We start from the raw sequence: 23155 nt of genomic DNA, 5'->3' as shown, positions 1-23155 counted from the left end.
AGACGTTTCAATGGCTCCCCCTATTACATCTGTTTTATTACCTGTACTAACATTACAAATGCACACTCAGGGCCTAATTCAGACGCGCTCGCAAGCGGGTCGATGTTGGGCCAGTGCGCATGCGCACGACGGAGGCGGCTCCGTCGTACACATGCGCTAGACCCGGATAGCGACGGGCAAGCCGTCGCTCCGGGTCTCGCTGCAAAGGGGGCATGCTGTCGATGGTGAGTGACGGCACGCCCACCAAAGGGGTGGCGTGGCTGCCCAGACGGAGGCGTTCCCATGGGAATGCCTACTGTCTGTGGCCGGGAATGCCTACTGTCTGTGGCCTACTGTCTGTGGCCGGCCTACTGTCTGTGCCCAGACAGTAGGCATTCCCATGGGAATGCCTACTGTCTGAGGCGTTCCCATGGGAATGCCTACTGTCTGATAGAGCCGAAAGCACTCCAGGGCTTGCGGCAGACGAGACACTATACCACAAGGGTCTCGTCGCAAGCCCAATGGTTGCGATGGTCTTGACCATCGCGACCATCTTTTTGGCCGCTCGCTATAGCTGTGGGTGGTCACCCACAGCTCTGCGAGCGGCCAGGAGGCCGCTCTAAAATTCAGAAGGGCGGCCCTGATTCAGAGCGAGCGCTCTGTCAGAGCGTCCGGCTCTGAATCAGGGCCTCAGTGAGATGTGTACAACCCCAGGACTATTCAAATTAACATACAGATGTGTCCTACTATATCATTGCTGCGTACACAGCAAATCGCGCCACGCATGTGCCCGTGAGCGGATATGCGCACTGCATTCGCATCCGTGCCACCATAGGAATGCAAGGTGCGATCGCAGTGCGAGCCGTTGCGTATGCTGCTGCGGGTAATCGCATGGCACGATGCGTGCGCACATATGTAGCGAGATCTGCAAATATGTAGCAGGACACATCTGTAACACACACATTGCAATTCTACCAAGTAACAGATTATACTGGAGAGACCCACAGCAGCCACCTGGCCCACTACTAAATTCAGTTGTGAGCATTGATTCCCAAACCTATAGGCTGGACCTGAACAGAGATGGGCAAAGAAACATTTGAAAGGTAATATAATCACTCCATACCCTGCCCACTCTGGCAGCCTGTATTAGATTACAGCACAAGATCATCCCTTGTGTTTGGAGGAAAGGAGATGTCAACTGCAAAGGGAGTTCTATCAAGACAAAATATTCTATCATTAACAAACATATAATGGTGTGTTTATCCAGGGAATAACCCCAGTACAGCGTCAGTAAGCATCCCCCGCCCCATTACATTAGGCTATTATACAAGTTTGCTGCATCCTATCCCCCCTCCCCCCAGACTGTGGATTAGGAGAAGGGCAATGAATTTGATGGGTTTCTTTTTCACCCTAAGTAACTTGAAAGAAAATGTAATCCCACTGCTCATGGCACAGTTAACTTTCCATTTATAATAATGTCATTTATTTTGTTTTTCAGCGGTTCAGATTCATATCCTAAAGGCTGATAAAGCAGGAGACTGGTGGAAATTCACAGTCAATGTCATCTCTGTATATAAACAAGGAACCAACCGCATCCGCCGGGGTGACCAGAACCTTTGGATCCGTTCCAAGGACATAGCCTGCAAGTGTCCCAAACTCAAGCCTATGAAAAAGTACCTCCTCTTGGGGAATGATGAGGATTCACCTGACCAAAATGGGGTGGTTGCTGACAAGACCAGCTTGGTCATACAGTGGAGGGACACATGGGCCAGAAGGCTGAGAAAGTTCCAGCAGCGGGAAAAGAAAGGGAAGTGCAAGAAAGCCTAGAAGCAGAGAAGACTGAGGGCCCTCAAAGGAGAAACCAGAATTATGTAGAAGAGTGAGGGAGGACTGTAATTGCTGCTTGCTATAGAGTCTGGAGCAGATAGGACTATCCATTTAGATTTTTTTATTTTTTTTTAAATATTTTCCCAGATGGAGGAGGGAAACTCGCTTTTCGAGGTTGGCGATGGTAGATCAGGCCGAAAGAAAGAGGGAGGGTCACTTTTTATTTTGGGACTGATGCGTTTGCACCTAATATGTAGAGTTGATTCACAGACACAAGCTCACGGGACAAAGAGAGGAGGGGGTGGGATGGGCTTGGGGGAAAGTTGTTGCCGAAAGATTTATGGCCATGCAAGCTGTGAAATTTGCACCTGTTTGGTATCTCCTGCATTGTGAGTCATTCATTGTTAAAGCATTTCTCACGTCCTGCATTTGAAGCCCTGTGGCTTCATTTCCATTGAGATGGAATGGAGACAGACAACCCATTCCAGCATCTTAGTAACCTCTAAACACCCTAAGGGTGGGGATTATTTTGTTGGTTACCATACTGCAGACAAGCAACAACATAAGGGTTAACTCAACATCAATCCTGACATTTGGTATTGTACTTACCCCCTCCCCACACACACGTATCTACCTTCCTATAGGTGCTAACTGCTAGGTATCAAAACCTAGAGGTGGGGGAGGGTGGAGATTAATTTGTAAAACAAAAAATGCAAATCCTAACATTTAAAGTATGTATATCATCGAAGTAACTTTTTTGTTTTATTTTTTAAAGGAAAACAAATCTATGTTGTGTTTTTGTATATGTTTAAATAACATCCCCCCCACTCCATCACGTTCACCCTGTACATAACAATGTACACAGGAATGACAGTATTAGCCGGTCAGCAGTGGGGGCTAGCAGAGTTTATATAAATATATATATACTGAGTTCTGAAAATATATATGGAGTTGCTGTATTCTGTTTAGACACAGAGATCCAGGACATGTGTAGTTTTACAGTTAAGTACACAACATGCTTCTAATTAGAAGAGTTTACTTATGTGAAGGCCCCATTGGGTTTAAATGCTTACTTTTAATTGAAATTAGTTCTAGTTTCACTTAATATGTTAAAAACTATTTCCCTGATAACTCACTTAATAATTAAAGTGTTGTCACTAGTTTTTAGTGGATTGATAGCCAACGGATGCCCTTTAACCACTTAACTGATGATTTTTCCAGCAAATTGCCGGGTCCGCAGGAGAGTCCGGGGAGTCAGAGGAGATCCATTCTGCACGTGTGTCAAACGGATTTCCTCTTTAAAAACAGTGCGGTCACACCTGAAGCACAGTTGGCTGCATTCGCATCTTGTCAGCTAAGTGGTTAATGATCAGGTGGTTAGTGGCTGGTGGCTCCTACTGTTAATGAATTATATAGCAAGAAGAAATACATTTTACTAGATGAAATGATCTCACACAGACATTGATTCCAGAAATGAGAGAGGTCTCTGCTTAGTCTGCTGTGCAGATGTCTTCTAGGAGAGATGACATGGTCCATAAAGTGAGAGTCTGGAACTAATCTCCACTGGGCCTGTGGGGCAACCGCATAGCAGGTCTAGTTCTGTGAGAATAACTTTGTTCTTTATTGGTAACAAGCTCATAAACAGGGTCCGTGGCTCATTCCATTGTGTTTCCCAGGATCTACTGTGCCCAATCTACCCAGTACCTACAGTAAGGTGCTTTGTAATTTGCTAAATTTATATTTCAGATTTAGATAGAAATACAGTATGCGTAGTAACACAAAAAATGGGCTTTACTTGCATATTGTGAAAGACTATTGCACCATTAAATCATTGGTTTCTGTAATTCAGGTTACAGGTTGAGTCTCCTATATCCAAAATGTCAGGGACCAAGGGTATTTTGGATAACGGAATATTCGGTATTTTGGAATATTTGCATATCATAATGAAATATCTTGGGAATATACACACATAATGCATTTGTGTGTTATATACACACACAGCATGCACATAATTTTATACAATATTTTCAATATTTTTGTGGCTCAAGCAAAGTTTGTGTACAGAAATGAAATTAATTTATGTTTCATAGACACCTTATACACACAGCCTGAAGGTAATTTTGTACAATATTTTTAATAATTTGTGCCTTAGACAAAGTTTGTGTACATTGAACCATCAAAAATCAAAGGTTTCATTATCTCAGTCATTCCAAAATTATTCTGTATTTCTGAATATTTGGATATGGGAGACTCAACCTGTATCAACTAAACAAGAATATTACGAAACCCTTAACCCATATAGTATTAAATTCAATCTTAAACGAACAATAATTCAGATTCTTGTTCAATTAAACAAATCAGGGGCTCGCAATTGCAATCCTCAAGTGACCCAGCAAGTCATGTTTTCAGGATTTCTGTCTGTGAAAAGAGTTGTACAAATTACTGACCAGCAAGTTAGATAAACTCACCTTATGTGTGCATGATTAATTAAATCCTGAAAACAAGACTATGTGGATTGGAGCTGAGATCCCCTGACACTTTCAATAACGTATAGATTTTAAACTGTGGCAAGAAAGAAAAACTAGGCGTGAAGGACACAGTGGAGGCAGCCATTTTGCACACCTCCCAACAGCTCCAGATTTACGCAGGACAGTGCCGACTTGAGGGACTGGGTTGGTAATACAGGCAGGAAAGGCAGTATATGGAGCTCTAATAAATGATACTCATAGGGGTTATATGGAGTAAATTACATACAGGTCACCAGCCTAAATATAACCAGCTATTAAAATATATCTGTTCTATATTTCCTTTTTATGTGTGAATAGAAGGAATTAAATCCTTTTCGAAGCGGACATCAGGGCAGAGCTAATTGGAGTTTGTCTTGGCAAAGAGACAGGATCTCAGTGTTTGGTGTGGCGGGGTCAGGATGTATGATAGATTTTGGAATAACCTCCTGTACCTTCCAGGATGTCTCAAAAACATTGAGCAATTAAAGGAGAATGATCACAGAAATTACAGTTTACATAACCTTCAAAATTCACTTAGAAGGAGAATGTTTCTAGCGCTACATGACAGATGATTACCTGAGGTAGAGTCTTCATCCCTTCCTTGGGGGTCAGGGCAGAGGTCCTCTTACAGTAATAGGTGTCTGCATGTCCTGGAAACGACTCTTCAGTAACTTTCCTGGACTCCTGATCCTCTATTTGTGCAGTTAATTTGAGAGGATTACCCTGTGGAGCATCCGCTGTATTTGAGGTCAGAAGTTAAACTACAGGCCTGGCGTTCACAAGTCCACAAGCAACGCATTTGCTTGTGGTTTAAGTATGTTTCTTCATTTATAGAAGTGATTACAATGTTTTTTTGATGGTTGTTTTGTTTAACCTGCAGTGTAAAATCTTGTTAACCCATTACTTCACAGATGGAATTCACCAATTACTCATAAACGTCTGTTGAGTAGTCAATAAAAATACATAAATTGACGTTTCAAGATCTGAAATGATGAAGCCAGTGGTCACAGCGCTAATCATTAGTAAATCTGTCAGCCAGTCAACAGAACGTGATCTGATTCGTGTCATCCCAACAGCACCATTCTTGTACAGCCTGAACCAGGTATAAAAGCCATAGTACATAATCAAATATATTTGTAGTAAAAGGAATCAAAGGAAATGGTAAATCCTAATCTGCAAGATTAGCCATAAATCCCTGGACAAAACCTCCCTCTGACTCTGACCACAGATCCTAGTATTAGGGGAGAGGTGTCAGGCTGGCCCCTGTCATACTGTATATAAGCAGTACAGCTCACAAAAGTAAGTACATTTCTAGGTCGATTTTACTCATTATTTCTGAGGAGATACATTACAGTTCGGTAGAAATATTCACAAGTGTAAAAAGAGCATTTTAATATTTAGTGGTAAAAACAAAAGCAGAAGGGTGAGCTTCATCTGCCCACGGTCAGCCAGTCAGGAATTCTACGAGTTAATGTTTGGGAGGCCTGACATTTCCCGATCTGGTTAGCAGGTACTAATATTGACATACATGATCTCAGCTGGCACGAGCGCCTCACAGAACAAAAACAAACATTTCAAAAAGGCAGGTGTCCCAGTAGGATATCGGAAGTCTGGATTTAGGATCTAGGAGGGGAAGGTTTGTGTGTCTGGGGAGAAGGTGGGGGTTGGAAACGGTGTATGCAAACTGGTTTTCACTTTATGAGGAGAAGAAGTGTAAGGCGCGTGTTTGTGGTAGGATCACAGATCAGGTGCTCAAGTGTTGGGTTTGGACACCTGTCCCGTTAACCCTCCTGATGCTGATATAGAAAGTTTCCTCTGCACTGTTTCCTAATTCATTTCTGTCACAAACCTGCAGACAGGTTAAATATGTTGTCTCTCTAGAGTAGATTGTATTTTGTGCTGATGTATTCCATTGCTTAGTGCAATGTACTACAATGGATCAGGTCTGCAGTATGTACAACCCTCTACAGCTAGTGATCCGTGTATCCTGACTACTTTTCTCTGTTGTAGACATGCTCTCCAACAGCACATAAGTGTCTTCAAGATATCGAATAGGAGTTTGCGTGTGAAAGATTTGTTTGGTTTTTGTAGTTATTTTCTCATTCTATGCTGAAGGCTACATTGGATGGTGGATCAGCTCTCCTTTTACACTCTACTATGCCTCCTGAATCAGTCTCATTTGCATATATCCCACTGCTCTTATGGAGGAAACATGCAGGCATAATATAACATGATTATGGACTTCTCACATACAGGCATAATATAACATGATTATGGACTTCTCACATGCAGGCGTAATATAACAGGATTATGGACTTCTCACATACAGGCATAATATAACATGATTATGGATTCTCACATACAGGATTATGGACTTCTCACATACAGGCATAATAAAACATGATTATGGACTTCTCACATGCAGGCATAATATAACATTGTTATGGACTTCTCACATACAGGCATAATATAACATGATTATGGACTTCTCACATGCAGGCATAATATAACATGATTATGGACTTCTCACATGCAGGCATAAAATAACATGATTATGGACTTCTCACATGCAGGCATAATATAACATGATTATGAACTTCTCACATACAAGCATAATATAACATGATTATGGACTTCTCACATACAGGCATAATATAACATGATTATGAACTTCTCACATACAGGATTATGGACGTCTCACATGCAGGCATAATATAACATTGTTATGGACTTCTCACATACAGGCATAATATAACATGATTATGGACTTCTCACATACAGGCATAATATAACAGATTATGGACTTCTCACATACAGGCATAATATAACATGATTATGGACTTCTCACATGCAGGCATAATATTACATGATTATGGACTTCTCACATACAGGATTAAGGACTTCTCACATACAGGATTATGGACTTCTCACATGCAGGCATAATATAACATGATTATGGACTTCTCACATACAAGCATAATATAACATGATTATGGACTTCTCACATACAGGCATAATATAACATGATTATGGACTTCTCACATGCAGGCATAATATAACATGATTATGGACTTCTCACATACAAGCATAATATAACATGATTATGGACTTCTCACATACAGGCATAATATAACATGATTATGAACTTCTCACATACAGGATTATGGACTTCTCACATGCAGGCATAATATAACATTGTTATGGACTTCTCTCATACAGGCATAATATAACATGATTATGACTTCTCACATACAGGCATAATATAACATGATTATGACTTCTCACATACAGGCATAATATAACAGATTATGGACTTCTCACATACAGGCATAATATAACATGATTATGGACTTCTCACATACAAGCCTAATATAACATGATTATGGACTTCTCACATACAGGCATAATATAACATGATTATGGACTTCTCACATACAGGATTATGGACTTCTCACATGCAGGCATAATATAACATTGTTATGGACTTCTCACATACAGGCATAATATAACATGATTATGACTTCTCACATACAGGCATAATATAACATGATTATGGACTTCTCACATACAGGCATAATATAACAGATTATGGACTTCTCACATACAGGCATAATATAACATGATTATGGACTTCTCACATGCAGGCATAATATTACATGATTATGGACTTCTCACATACAGGATTAAGGACTTCTCACATGCAGGCATAATATAACATGATTATGGACTTCTCACATACAAGCATAATATAACATGATTATGGACTTCTCACATGCAGGCATAATATAACATGATTATGGACTTCTCACATACAGGCATAATATAACATGATTATGGACTTCTCACGTACAGGCATAATATAACATGATTATGGACTTCTCACATACAGGCATAATATAACATGATTATGGACTTCTCACATACAGGATTATGGATTTCTCACATGCAGGCAAAATATAACATGATTATGGACTTCTCAGATACGGGCATAATATAACAGGATTATGGACTTCTCACATACAGGCATAATATAACATGATTATGGACTTCTCACATACAGGCATAATATAACATGATTCTGGACTTCTCACATACAGGCATAATATAACATGATTATGGACTTCTCACATACAGGATTATGGATTTCTCACATGCAGGCAAAATATAACATGATTATGGACTTCTCAGACACGGGCATAATATAACAGGATTATGGACTTCTCACATGCAGGCATAATATAACATGATTATGGACTTCTCACATGCAGGCATAATATAACATGATTATGGACTTCTCACATACAGGCATAATATAACATGATTATGGACTTCTCACATACAGGCATAATATAACATGATTATGGACTTCTCACATACAGGATTATGGACTTCTCACATGCAGGCATAATATAACATGATTATGGACTTCTCACATACAGGCATAATATAACATGATTATGGACTTCTCACATACAGGCATAATATAACATGATTATGGACTTCTCACATACAGGATTATGGACTTCTCACATGCAGGCATAATATAACATGATTATGGACTTCTCATATACAGGCATAATATAACATGACTATGGACTTTTCACATACAGAAATTATTGTATGTTCCTTCAAGGTCATAGGTGAACCTTTAAGTGTACACATTACCTATACACTGTGTAGGCAGACATTTTAAAGCAATATATGTATTAATTTGATTGCAGACTATGAACTCACTAGGATGCAGTGACAACTGTAGTGCGGCACTGTGGACCCTCAGTCACACTGTTTTGCAAACCCAATGGTTTGTGTACTAGTACAATGGGAGTAGTTTGGAGGTGTAAAATAGAAATGACCTGTGATGTGCGGCAGGTCTGCAAAGCTCAACTCACCAGAAAATGTAACCGGCAAGGCTACTCAAACTGCATACAGTCATCTCTCCAGCCAGAGCCTAATAATACCACATTATTTTATAGGTATTAAGGGATCAATATTTGTCTGTGAAATAATGGTGACAGTATTAATTGGGGCCATATTAATGTTAGTGGTACGTGCATACTGACCCTTGTAATGCTACCAGTGTGCAGTATGACTGGTGCCTCCATCAATATTCCCAAATTGACAAATATATTATTGCCCAATGATATTTTACAAATATTGTCCCTTTAATATGTATTAAATATTATATTGTCCACTAAATAGAGGTCTTATTATTGATTATAAATGTGTCCCAATAATAAATTAAATAATTATGCCCCCATAGAAAAATAAATAGCAGAAAGAATCTTTGTAGGCTTTATAGTATCTATCTGTCTCCCCTGACCTTATTAACTCAAGTCCAAAGACCAGTCAAACTACACTTCCCATGATCCCCAGCAGCACGCTGCCTACCTGTCTTATTATAAAACAGACAGTACTAATGCCCCCTCATTTTTATGAGTAATTTCCAGCATAAAGATCGTGGCTTATTTTAGTACAAAAATGAAAGTAAAAAAATCAATAAACGGGTGATCTTAAAGTATAAGGGGGAGATGTATCAATCCTGCTAAAGTGGAGAAGTTACAGTACCAACAACAACCAATCAGCTTCTAGCTTGCATTTATCAAGTGCATTCTATAAAACGGTAGAAGCTGATAAGTTGCTAGGGGCAACTTCTCTGCTTTGTAGAAGCCTTGCTACATTTCCCCCTAAGTACTGTAGATGGAACTCTGTAGTCACTAATTGCTATTTTCATCCTGTTTTACAGATCAATCTGCCATTCTAGGTGCAGAGGCATATTTACTGGGGGCAGCTCCAGAGTTTTACAAAATACGCTTGAAGAACAAGCAGTAACACTTGTGCACATAAACAATTATATTCCCTGAGCACATCCTATGTCTATGTGGCCTTATTACTATTTAAAAAAAAAAAAACTTCCAAAGAGATAAATTCTTCCTTCATCATAGGCTGTAATAGCACCACTACCACCTGGAAGTTTGGGAAATGATCAGTGCAGTTTATGAAATACAATTAATGTCAAATATCTCTAGTTCTGGCAAGTTTGTATATGTTTTGTGACCTTAAATCAGGGGTCGGGAACTTTTTTTCTGCTGAGAGCCATTTTGATATAAATATAACATTATTTACTGGCTAGTGCAGGCCACGCCCCCTCCGTGTGATGTCACACAGGGGCAGGGCAACATAGTCAGTGATTACAGCAATGCCCGCAGCTGTAAGGGCAGCGGTGTGACAGTCTGAAGCGTCCTAAGGACACTCCAGGCGGCACTGTTGCATAGATTCTGGCTGCAGGATGCCAGATGAGGCTAGCAGAAAAAAGATCCGAGGGCCAGACCAAATGATTCCGGGGGCCTTATACAGCCCTGGGCCTGAGGTTCCCCATCCCTGCCTTAAATGTTGAAAACTTTTCTGCACAACAAAGCTGCAATACAAAGTTAAAAAGTCTGAAGATGGGTCCTTATGGAGCAACAGTGATCTATCTCATCTATTAATAGCAGTAAGAGTTCCCATGCTGAAAAAGACATATAAAATAGCACATTGGGGCCATCTAGTGGCCCCATTATCATGAAAATGCTATAATTCTAATTTATAAGGCCAACAGGCAAAAAAGAAAAAAGAAAACCATAAAATCAGTTGCAAGTACAATTATTATAAAGAGGAAAACAAATATTGACCGTTTATGATGTTTACTCCCATTCCCCACACTCACTTCTTTCTGAGTTGGGTGTTAGCGATTAGACCTACTATTTGTGGGATGCACCCTGTGCTTCAATTACTGCAGAGGTTACAAACACCATCCAATAGAGCAGGGGTGGCCAACCAGTCAGAGGCAAAGAGACAAAAAATATCTGTAGGTATGTCAAAGAGCCGAGATCATGCACACGTGCAAAAATGGTGTGGCCATCTAAGTCACGCCCCTGGTATGATGTTTGCAGGAGCATGCAAAAGTGCATGCACACAATCACTATGGAGGTAACTGTTAAAGGGAAAGAAAAAGCCAGAACAATATAGAAAACATTGAAAAAACAGATCCACATAAAATACACTGAAGAAGCCACAATCACAAATAATACCCTGAAATGGCCATATCTACATAAAATACACTAAAAAAGCCACATCCACATAAAATACACTGAAAAATGCCACATCCACAAAAAATGCATTGAAAAAAATAATACAATCCAACTCCCCCTGGTGTCACTCCAGCCCTCCATGAGTTACACCTGTCCCCCTCATGTGTCACTTCAGCAGCCCCTCGTGTCACAACAGCCGCCTCTCCATGTGTCACTCTAGCAACTCCCCATGTGTCACACAAGCCCGATATGTCACTCCAGCAGACTCTCATCTGTCACAACAGCCCCCCCCCCCCACCCCCCGTCTCTCCCTGGACCACTCCAGTCCAGCTACCTTCCCCCACACTCCCTCCCACTGCATGGGCCACTCCAGCCCCCCCACATTACAAATAAAATGAAAAAACAACTAAAACCCCCCCACAGCTCTTTCCCTGTTGTGGCTGTCGTCTGTGTTATGTGAATAGGCTTCGGTGTCTGCGACCGCGCCCTCCTCGTGGCTGTAGGTTCAGTCACAAATTGAGCTCTGCCTCCTGTTTGCAGCGTGATATCACCACATCGCCCATATATGCCTCCGGAGCAGAGCAGACTGCTGCAACAAAGGACGTGCGTCCTCTGAACAGCTGCACACCTACCAGAGGAGGCAGTCAGTGTCAGGCAGGGGAGCCGCATCAGAACAACTGAAGAGCCACATGTGGTTCAAGAGACACAGGTTGGCCACCGCTGCAATAGAGTTTCTCTTGGTCTCTCTTATTATGGGGGTGAATAGATGCTGACACTCATTGTAGTAACACGTTAGCCGAGTATTTACAGTGTGGGATAGGTAAATAATTATTCAATCATAATCTTGGCCAGTGGGGGCACTGTTCTGTTGGATGCTGTAAAGAAAACCAGACTACAGTATACAATGTCTATGTTAGTTCCCACCACCATTAGTAAAAGATTACGGACATATAATCCCTGTGCATATTGACTTTTTGACTCAAAAGTCAATATGCACATGGATTATATGCCAGCCATTTTTTACTAACATTGCTGGGAACTGACACAGGTTGTGTACTGTAGCCAGACTTACATTGTGTGCTGCAGTTTTCACCATATATATATATATTTTTTTTTTTACTAAACACAATTTAAAAAATAAAGTGAATTATGAGACCCGTTTAGTAATGTGGAATATTTTTCCTGTACAACTGACGCTCACTTTGCTCGTGGACAATTTAGTGAACCTGGTTTGTGTATTGCTCTGAATAATAAGTGTGAAATTGATCTAATGCAGTACATTTATCAAGTGATGAAATCTTGTTTTGAGAAAGAAAATCTGCCTTAATCCTTTGTTACTTTAAGGTTCTGGTTTATCAATCGGAGCCCTGCGTTACAGCCTGATATATCACAACTATGAAATAACATTGGATTAAGGGAGATTTTCTCACTTGAGATAACATTACAGGACTTGCTAAATATAAAGTTGCAAGTCACTTCTAACCATACTTATGGGGAACAATTGTACCCCCTCTGTGCTAAAGCCTCTGCAAAAACTTAATAAATAGAGCATATTAGTACCTTAGTCTTAAAAGTAATAACTGTATAGTGAAAATTATAATGGTACTCCATAATTGTGTCATTTGCTGAAGTGTAGAAATGTAGAATTGTGGCAAAAGTTCATCCGATTGCCCTAAAACAAAGGGGTGCAACTTGTTATTCTTTAGCTGCTGTGAACTACAAGCCATACCTTCCACATCAGAGTATATGTGTGCAGGCTGCAGCAATAAGCTGAAAATAAAGTATTAGAGGGCACAAGTTATTTATCAATCTATTAACATTCACAATTACCCATAGATGTAAAACTGTTGGGAATTGCTGGCACAAGCACAGAACAGATTGTATGCATTACAGGCTTGGAGGGAAACAAACAGCAGGACATATATATGTATTTGAACTCTGGTGACAACATTTTGAAGAAAGCAGCACATTTACTTACATTATGATTCCAGGCATATCTGATTGAGACCAAGGAAATTTAATGACAAGCTTCACCAATCAGCCAATGAGAGCCCTGCACATTGCAGACAGAGGCACAAAATCGTGTCCTGTGAAATACATACTAATACCCCATTTCCACTAAAAACCCAGTTCCAACCTGGGACACTGAGCATGGGTCGGAGCCGGGTTTTTCCCTTTTCACACCGGCGGCTGCATCCGGGTTATTTCCTGGGTCCAGGCGTTCACACTGGACCCAGGTTCTTAAGATTATTGGAGTTGATGTAATCTCCAAGTGCTACTGAAATCAGCCAATCCGCTGGTTTGAGGCATGACCCAGGACATCGTGAACTGAACCATGCCATTTACACTGCAATGTTACCCGGGTTCTTCCTGGCTTCAACCCTTATAGCGACCATGGTCAAATTCTTGTTTTTTTTTGTTTTTTTCAAGGACCCTTTTAACAACGAGCCGCTACCCGGGTAGACCCAGCAATAACACGGGTTATTACAGCAGCAGAAAAAAGGGTATTAGTAACCAGAAGTCTCATTTTCTAAATTGCTGTTTCTAAAAGTAAATTCACCTTTCATTATGCACCAGTTTTTATAAATGGTGCATAGGAAAAAATAATCCCCTGCTGGAGTTTACCTTTGCCATAACAATGTGCCTTAGCACATAACCCTCACATTCATTTCTTAATTACTTCAAACAAGCTAAGCTACCTTCAATACATAATGCTTGTCATTGGATATCCCACTCTCACTAACCACTTCAGGCACAGCATGGACCTCATCAAAATGTCTTACAATCCTATAAATGTTGCAAATGGAAAATATATATATTATGCCTTTTTGAAGCCCTGCAGGGAGGGTTACCTTTGTTTTTTATGTTTTCATACTAATATATTGTGTTTATTATATATGAATATATTTAATGACACGTGAAAAAGGTGTGGATTTTATTTGTCATATTCTGTAGGTGGCAACTTTGTAATTGAAGCACCCACTTGGTAGGACTAAATCAGAAACTGGTTAATTAAACTCTAAACTCATAAACTGTTTGTTGTCTGATTATTTCACAGGGATGGTGTTTTCACAGTGGTTAATGCGCACACATATAGATAGATAGATAGATAGATAGATAGATAGATAGATAGATAGATAGATAGATATAGGACTGTTAAAAATAAAGTAATCCCTACTTAGAGCACTGGTGCAAGTTCTAAGGCTCGTGATGAAGGGAAATTTCAGAGGATGCACTGGCCATTTACTGGTAAAAATATATTTACTGATGTGTCCTTACACATCTTAGCTGCAATCTCACCAAACAGCCCCTCTTCCATCTAGCCTTAATACGGTACTCAGGGCGACTTGCCCGAGTGAACTGCCAGGTCTCGTGAGACTGCTAGCGCCGGGTGTTTTTTTTATTTGTCAAAAATGTGTCTAAGTCGCAATGTGATGCGGCTAGGACGCATTCTCTGCAAAATTATACGCCCAACGCTAGCACAGTTGCACGGAACCTGGAAGTTTACTTGCGCCGGGCAAGTCTCGCTGCGTGGTGTATTAAGGCTAGATGTAGGAGGACACATCTGTATATTATTTACAAATTTTGTCACCAGGTGGCAATACAAATCACTTGAAGAGTACTAGGATTGCTAATACAGCACTTTACTGAAGAATGGGTTATCAGATGCTACTTTTCAGACATACTGACCACCCCAATCACAAGACCTCACCCCATGTGACTTGATTTTTTTTTTTTTAAGAAGAACAAGGTGTATCAGCAATGATGACATTACCCTGCCAGATCTGAGAGAAAGCATTCAAAGTCATGTGTAGCTAATCCACCTGACACCAAGGTTCCAGAGAGAGGGGGGGGGGAGCAGGCACTAATCACCTGGGCTTGTGTGAGGTCTGCCACCTCTCCCTGTAAGCGGCAGCAGGCTCTGTGTGTGCAGGCCTGTGGAGAGTCCAGGGAGCAGCAGAGGTCGCTCTCTACCTGCTGTGTGGGGAGGAGTGATCGCATTGACCTGGACCTGCCCCTGGGTGTGGCCACACACCACTCCAGTACCTGGGCCCATCCCCACTCTCTACGGCCCTGCCTGACATGTTATGGCCTGCTATAGAGAAAGCTGTTCTTCCACTGGAAAATATTGTTGAAAACAAATGACACACTGAACAGCTGTAGTGCTCTTCAAGTGATTTGATTCGCCACCTGGTGACAACATTTGTAACTATTTTGTTTCCAATAAAAGACTAGCACATCCTCTGAGGCATCTGCTGTCCGAATTTCTGTTCATTTGAGCCTAGAACTCGCTCCAGAGTGATCTACAGTAAGTAGGGATACTTTGATTTTACAGACCTGTATATATACTGTATAACAGCTCACTTTAAAATTACAGAACTTAATATATAAGATTCTGAATCTGTCTCCACCATCTGGCATTGAACATACAAGTAATCAATACAACTTGCTGTTTACATGGACACAAACAACGTGCTCTTTTATTTTATCCAGAGTATTAGAGAAATGGACGTAAACTGATAAAAGCTAATTCATTTATAAAGTTAATATATCAGGCGTAAATGGCGCCATTTTAAAGGACATTTCCTGAAACACTGCTTGTTATAGAAGTATTCTATTATTTTAGATGATTTGACTAATTAAAGCTATATTCTGTGAAAGTCTATGGGGCATATTCAATTAGCCCCGCGGCTAATTGCCACGCCGGAGCTATTCAATTAGCGGGGATTCTTCGCGCATGAGTCCCCGCAGTCGGACTTTACCTCACAGCTCATGGAAGTGCGAGGTAAAATCCACGTAAAAGCCACCAAATCAAGCTCACGTGCAGGGAAAAAAAAACAACATTGATTCCGCAGTTTACGCGGAATCAGAGTGTTTCCGCGCTGAGTCACGATTTTTCGGTATGGGAAAAAGGCTATTTTATTGAATAGATTTTCTCTGCGCTGCGGAGATTTTGGCCACCACTTAGTCGCGGGGTAAACCCTGCGGCTAATTGAATACCTATCTAGGTCTGATATATTATTAATATTTTGCCATCACCAAGCAAGCATTGTGGTACCTTTCACATATAGCCATGTGACCTGCCAGCTAAGCACTCTGGAGACAGCCATTTTCATCAGAAAGCAGCCTGTCAACTCCCTAAGAATCAATTACATTACTGATGCACTTTGTAATATTAAGCTGTTAGATGAAGATGGGAGAAACAGCGGGGCTTCCACTAGTAGTCAGTTTACTGGAACATCTGCTGCATAGGAAAAAAGTTATTGAGCACTGCTTGGTGCGTTCTTTTATAATTAGATATGTATTTATAAATCATGACCGCTACTACCAGATCAATGCTTTGCTTGATCTAGAAGTGTCTTTGTCAGTGGAGACCTGATCCATATCTTCTCTTCTGGCTTTAACTAGTCTCTGGGGACTAGTTAAAGTCATTACACACTGAAAAGGACATTCTTTATTTTAACAGCTCGCTTTGCCTGTGAAAACATTTCCTAGGCACTTTCGTGGACCTGTACACATTAATACTTATCGTCACAACTTGTAGCACTAGAAGAGTGCCCCTTAGTGGTCATATACTGTTATGCACTCAATAATTCTAGTGTGTTTTATTTTTAACCAGTAAGTACAAAAAAAGAGCACCATATAAGTGTCGGCAAAGAGAGTAGCTTGAAAAATATATATATTTTTTACAAATACAACTGGTAGAACACAATATGACACAGCCATCAATTCAGCTTGAAATAAATATAATGTAATAAACCAAATTAAGAAGGTGAAGAATACACAAAAGGAAAGAACACAGCAGTAGAAGAAAACAAAAAGGAAGGAATGCGAGTCATGCATTAGAGAGGTGAGATGGAGAGATTGATGAGGAAATAGAAGGCAGGTATCTGAGTTTCTTCCAGCAGGCCAAGGTAGGGCCCACTGTGGGGTGAGAGGAGTGTGGGAAGACTGGAGTACAAGGCATAATGTTTACAGGGATATGAAGTGAAACACCTTCAATTTTAACTGTATGGTCAACCAAGTGGCAATTCAGGCTAAATGAATCACATAATAATATTGTAAAAAGTAGGGTAGCTGGAGATCACCACAAGAATTGTGTCTGTATAGAACCTCTAATCTCACTCTAGGACTATGCCGACACACACATTCCATAATAACCCCATCAAGGTCCTTAAAGAAGCTCGGGAGAATATGGATCAGGATAGTGTGAAGCAGATACAGCACTTTTGGCAGGCTATTCATTTTGATAATACTGGTCCACCCAGCCAGGACACCTTCAAAGCCCTCCACTCCCTAAGATCATGTCTAACCATCTGAAGGATAGGAAGAAATTTCAAGTCATCGGTTTGGTTACAGATAGTAATACCATGACATTTAGTATGGGAGGGGTTCCAAGTGTAGGGTAAGGATTGTTGGAAGGAATTTACTATATGGAGAGGGGTCAAAATATTTAAGGTACGGAGGTCAATTTGGAAAAATTAATCTTGAAATTTGAGAGGGTACTACACCTATACAATTCACAAGTAGTCAGCAAATAGTGCCTATTTGTGTTCCGACCCCCCCAATCAAGAAGCCTAAAATATCAGGGTTGGCCCTAATTGCCCTTACTAGGGCTTCCATGGAAAGGATAAAGATAAGGGGAGAGAGTGAGCAGCTCTGTCATGTTCCATTGGATATACTGAAAGTCATCAAGGAACCAATTCACCCTGACTCTAGCCAAAATGCGGGCACGACACACTATTCTCAGGCTCAAATGCTCCAGCACCCTCTCAAAAAAAGCATCAACCTTGTCAGTCGAACGCCTTTTCAACGTCAGTTAACAGGAAGAGCGTGTGGGACTGCAAATCTGATATAGAATGAATCAGATCAATAAGTTTAGTAGTTCTGTCCTTAGGCTCTCTGCCTGGTACAAAACCAGCTTGGTCTGGATGTATCAGGTCAGGGAGCCAGAGTTATAGGTGATTCACTATCAGCTTTGCAAACAATTTTACAGCCACATTAGGCAGTAGTTGGAGCACTGGGTTGTGTGTGTCTTTGCTCTGCTTACGTAAAACATTTATATTTGCTCTAAGGCATGTGGGTAAAACTGATGGGAGCCAGATATTTAATTAAAAACCTGGGTCAGCATGAGTACAAGCTTGTCCTGAAAACATTTATAATATGATATAGTAAAACCATCAGGTCTGGGACTCTTGACTGTAGGAGATGTCTTGAATGCCATGGAAACCTCAGTTTCTGTAAAGGAGCACGCCAGAGAAGTAACCACCTCCTCCGGTAACTTAGGGAAACCAACGTCTTCTAAATAGGAACTATTCTGAATGCAAAGTCATGGAGAGAGGTATCAAGTTGTGAAGCTTGCTATAGTACAGGAGAAACAATGAGGCAATCTCTTCAGAGGAATTTACAATTGCGTCCTGATCTGTCTTCATCTTAGGAATGAAGAGGGCAGAGTGCTGTTTCCTCAAGCCTACTGGGTTTGTTCCCCCGCAATCTGCAATCTCCTAAATACTAGTTTAACTTTGCTGTTAAGGAGTTTTATTATGTGCCTAAAAAGGGATAATTTATGCTGCAATTCTAAGGACTTAATGGTTTCCAAGAGAGACACCACTTGTGAGGCCCTTTGTTTCTTGAGTTTAGACCTCAATTGGATGAGTTTGCCTCTCAATACACACTTATGGGCTTCCCAAAGGGAAGTCTTAAAAACATCTGGGTACAGTTAAGGAGGATAAACTCATCCAAGGTGTCCACCAATTCACCCTTGTAAATGGGGTCCTGAGAATAAACCGAGAGAAACACTGGGAAGTGGTGTAACTAAGTTGTGGGACCAATTGAGGAGGCCTGAACAAGGGAAAATATCTATGTGGAATGGCAAAATAATCAAGCCTACTATAATTTTCATGGGGATTGGAAAAAAAAAAATGGTCAGAGTGAAAAATCAGAAGACGAGAACTGGTTGATAATGCTGCCAATTCCAAGACTCTATGAGCAGAGGCAAGGATCAAAAGAAAAACCATCTTCCAAGTGAGCCAACGCATATCCACCAATTCCAGACACTTGAAAGGCACCCATTGGAGAGCCGTCAAGACAACATTTAGGTCTCAAGGGAAAACAGGTGGTACATATGGCTGCTGCACATGCAACAGCAAGTACCGGCACTTCCATTAGGCAGCTGCCTATGGGCGCTGGGACATGGAGGGTGGCAGTGGATTGGGCCACCGGGACAGCTGGATATTTCCCGCTGGGCCAGTCCCATGCTCACATCTGCCGGGCCGGTTTACAATACCTGCTGGGCTGGATGGAGGCTGCCGCGATCAGAGCTCCGCTGAGCTTGAATCGGGCAGCGGTTCTGTAGGTAAAGTATAACGGCTGCAAGAAGGCTGCTGCACATGCCCAGCAGCACCTACCATGGGCTGTTGCTGTTTGCTGCGCTGAGCGCCCTGGCTGCATGTTGTACCCTACCACCTTCCTGGTCAGCTAGGGCCCACCTCCTCTTTGCAGTTGCCAGGATGACAGTCTTAGCCTGGATCCTGTCCCGTGGCCGCTCTCTGATAGACAGGGCGGCGTGCAGGGCATAATTAATGAAGTTCCTGTCCCTGGCCGCCTCTGTCTCCTACCTGTACAAGACAAGACTAGAGCAGCCTCAGCGTGCAGACAGGAGCGCCTGCCCTGGAAATTTCCCGGGAACCACCCCCAGCCGCAGTCAGTCGAGAGGGGGGGGGTTGTTAGGGAAATGATGGGTATAAAAGTGAAAAAGTGAGAAGGGGGAGGTGTAAAATATATAAGGGGTGAAAGATGATGGGTATAACAGATATACAGTAAACAGGGGCATCTTAAGAGAGGAGGGGGCCCGTGTGCATTCCCTCCTCTCTCCCCGGTGGCCGGCAGCTGACTGATGCGGCTGGCCGGCCACTGCAGCATCAGTAAACTCTGGGCACTAGAGTGTGCCCAGAGTCTACTGCGCACTGCCGCGGCGGCCATTTTCCGGCATTTTGAACAGCGCTGAGACACCCGACGCGGGACCTCGAAGAGGTAAGTTTTCGATAATATTGGTGCAGGTTGTGCGGTACGGCCCCCCCCTGGACCCGGGGGCCCGTGTGCACCGCCCACCCTGCACCCATTGTAGATACGCCCCTGACAGTAAGGGCTAGGAGGTGATGGTATAAAATATATAAGGAGTTGGGGATGAGCACAAAACATATAAGAGGTGTTACACAAACTTATAAAATTGTATAAAGAGAATGAGTATATGGGGTTCAAAATCACTATATATATATATATATATATATATATATATATATATATATGTATGTATATGGGTGGGGTATAAAATCATACATATAAATATATATTTGGGAAGGAGTGGGGGGGCATTTATTACATATATATTTGTCACAAACCAGGGTGTGCAACTGTAATAAAAAAAATAAATAAACATGATCAACACTGGTTTTCATGGACAGAATATATTATAAAAAGCTTGTCAGCATTTTATAATGGGTTTGGTACAGGATGCCGGCGGTCAGAATCCTGACGCCGGCATCCCGACTGTGTTAGGAGACCAACACCTGTTGGTCAGTATCCTAACCCTCTCCCTACCCCTCCCTCCTCAGTGCCTAAGCCTAACCTTCCCCCTAGTGCCTAAACCTAACCACCCCCTTCCAGCACCCTAAACCTAACCCTCCCTCTTCCACCACCCTACACCTAACCTCCCCCTTCCACCACCCTACACCTAACCACCCCCTTCCAGCACCCTAAACCTAACCCTCCCCCTTCCACCACCCTACACCTAACCTCCCCCTTCCAGCAACCTAAACTTAACCCTCCACCAGCACCCTACACCTAACCTTACCTCCTTAGTGCCTAACCCTATCTTTTGCCCTAACGCTGATACTTACCTTCTGGAGTGCTAATTAGCACTTTGCAGGAGATTTCTGTGAATTCACCTGCATTGTGCCTGTGCATTGTGCTTTTGATGCAGAAACTGCAGTTTCTGCAAATTTTATGTAAAAAATGGCTTGATACATAGGTCCCTATATCTCTCTTTGGGCCTGATACAGAGGTGGACAGTAATGCAATAGCGTGAATTTATGCTAATGCTGCAGTACACCCACCTGAAGGGTTAAATGAGTACTGGGAGGAAGACGCAGGCAGAAGTTTTGCCTAGGGTGCCTAGAAGCCTAGCATCAGCCCTGACAACAGCATGAACGTCTGACCCTACAACGAGGAGAGGCGGGATGTAGTCTGGAACCCGACGGTCTAAATGCCGACCGCCGGCTTCCAGACTGTTTTATCCCGACTAGGGACAAATGACAGGCGTCTAAATGTAGACTCCTGTAATTTGCCCAACGTCTGGAGACCGGCGCCCGGCATCCCGATCGAGCGGACAGCCGCGGGGTGGGGGGAGGGTTAGCTTTAGGGCTCCCGGGGGGACTTAAGGTTAGGCACCCCTCCGGGAGGTTAGGGTTAGGCTAGGGGGAGGGAGGGTTAGGCTAGGGGGAGGGAGGGTTAGGCACCCCCGGGGGGAGGTTAGGGTTAGGCACCCCCCCGGGGGACTTAAGGTTAGGCAGCGGGGAAGGGAGGGTTAGGTTTAGGCACTTAGAGGGGGGTTTAGGGTTAGGCACAGGGGGGGAGGTTAGGGTTAGGCACCCCTAAGTAGGGTTTGGGTTAGGGGGGTTAGGTTAGTTGATACTTACCGTTAGGATGATCGGGATTTCCAGTGCTGTCGGGAATTGAAGAGCCGGCCATGCGCCCGCCGGTAATACATATCACACCCGGAGAGGCTTAGGCCCTGAGACAAACCCACCAGGAGGAATGCAAGCAGTGTAACCAAGAAACCGAAACATCTTGATGCTTGCACCAACCAATGTAAGTTCTCCACACCCAATGGTAAATGGTGGCCATGGTTGGTTTACATACCTGGAGTCATGATGGCTGCAAAAAAGCCTCTTGACCTAAAAAGATGCTGATTTCTAGTGCCACCCCGACAAATTCAGCTGCTGCAAATCTGGTTGTATAAAAAGAGAGCGAAATGACCATCCCGCAGTGGTAGCCGCCACTGTGGTTCGACTGATAGAGCCAGAAGGTCCTCATACCAAGCCCATTGCGACCAATCTGGAGCAATTAGGTGAACATGGACCATCTCCTTCCTTATACGTCAAAGTACCAGCGGTATCATGGTAAAAGAAACAGGTAACTTTGAAGAAAAGACCATCCAACAGTGAGGGCATCCAGAAGACCCCCTGAGGACCGAGCTCTATAATGAGGCAACTTCTTGATCAGTCTGGATGCCATGAGGTCTATGTCTGGAAGACCCCAGCATTCCACAATCAGATGGAACGTTTCCTGGTGCAGAGACCACTCACCCGAATAAATCCTGTGCCAGCTGAGGAAGTCGGCTTCCCAATTTTCCACCCCAGAGATGGAGATGCCCGAAGGCAAGGACAGAAATAGAATGTCTTCATTCTAGCAGGTTGGAATGGAACTGGATACATAATACTGAATGAATGAGCAGAATTGGATTGGGACAGATGATGCTGGATTGAGAGCTGGATCGGTTTGAGAGCGATGTTGAAGAATTGAAGGACTTACTTGATATGAGTCCAATGTTGATGAATTGATGAACTTGATCGATTGGGAATGATGTTGATAAATAGAAGAACTTAGTTGATATGAGTCCAATCTTGCAAGCATTGGATGAGACCGTGGTTAGAGGTATCAGCTGGAACCGATGGTGGGTGTAAGGACAAGTCTCAGTGGTAAAACCAGACTGGT

The 23155-nt window shown here is 42.4% G+C and overlaps 2 protein-coding genes across 4 annotated transcripts in view; one reads left to right on the top strand and one right to left on the bottom strand.

Moving 5' to 3' along the window:
- Window positions 1–5187, top strand: part of NTN1 (netrin 1) — a 154078-nt gene extending 148891 nt beyond the window's left edge. For all 3 annotated transcript variants that reach the window (XM_088468785.1, XM_088468792.1, XM_088468801.1), the window contains exon 7: window positions 1478–5187. In XM_088468785.1, the coding sequence (XP_088324911.1) occupies window positions 1478–1806 (329 nt within the window). In that variant the 3' untranslated portion in view covers window positions 1807–5187. The remainder of the gene's footprint in view (window positions 1–1477) is intronic.
- Window positions 1–23155, bottom strand: part of STX8 (syntaxin 8) — a 319594-nt gene that overhangs the window by 37884 nt on the left and 258555 nt on the right. The window lies entirely within an intron of this gene.

The sequence above is a fragment of the Taudactylus pleione genome, unplaced genomic scaffold (genome assembly GCF_031769625.1).
Source record: "Taudactylus pleione unplaced genomic scaffold, aTauple2 ptg000012l, whole genome shotgun sequence".
NCBI lineage: Eukaryota > Metazoa > Chordata > Amphibia > Anura > Myobatrachidae > Taudactylus > Taudactylus pleione.
This window is presented reverse-complemented; position numbering and strand designations above follow the sequence as displayed.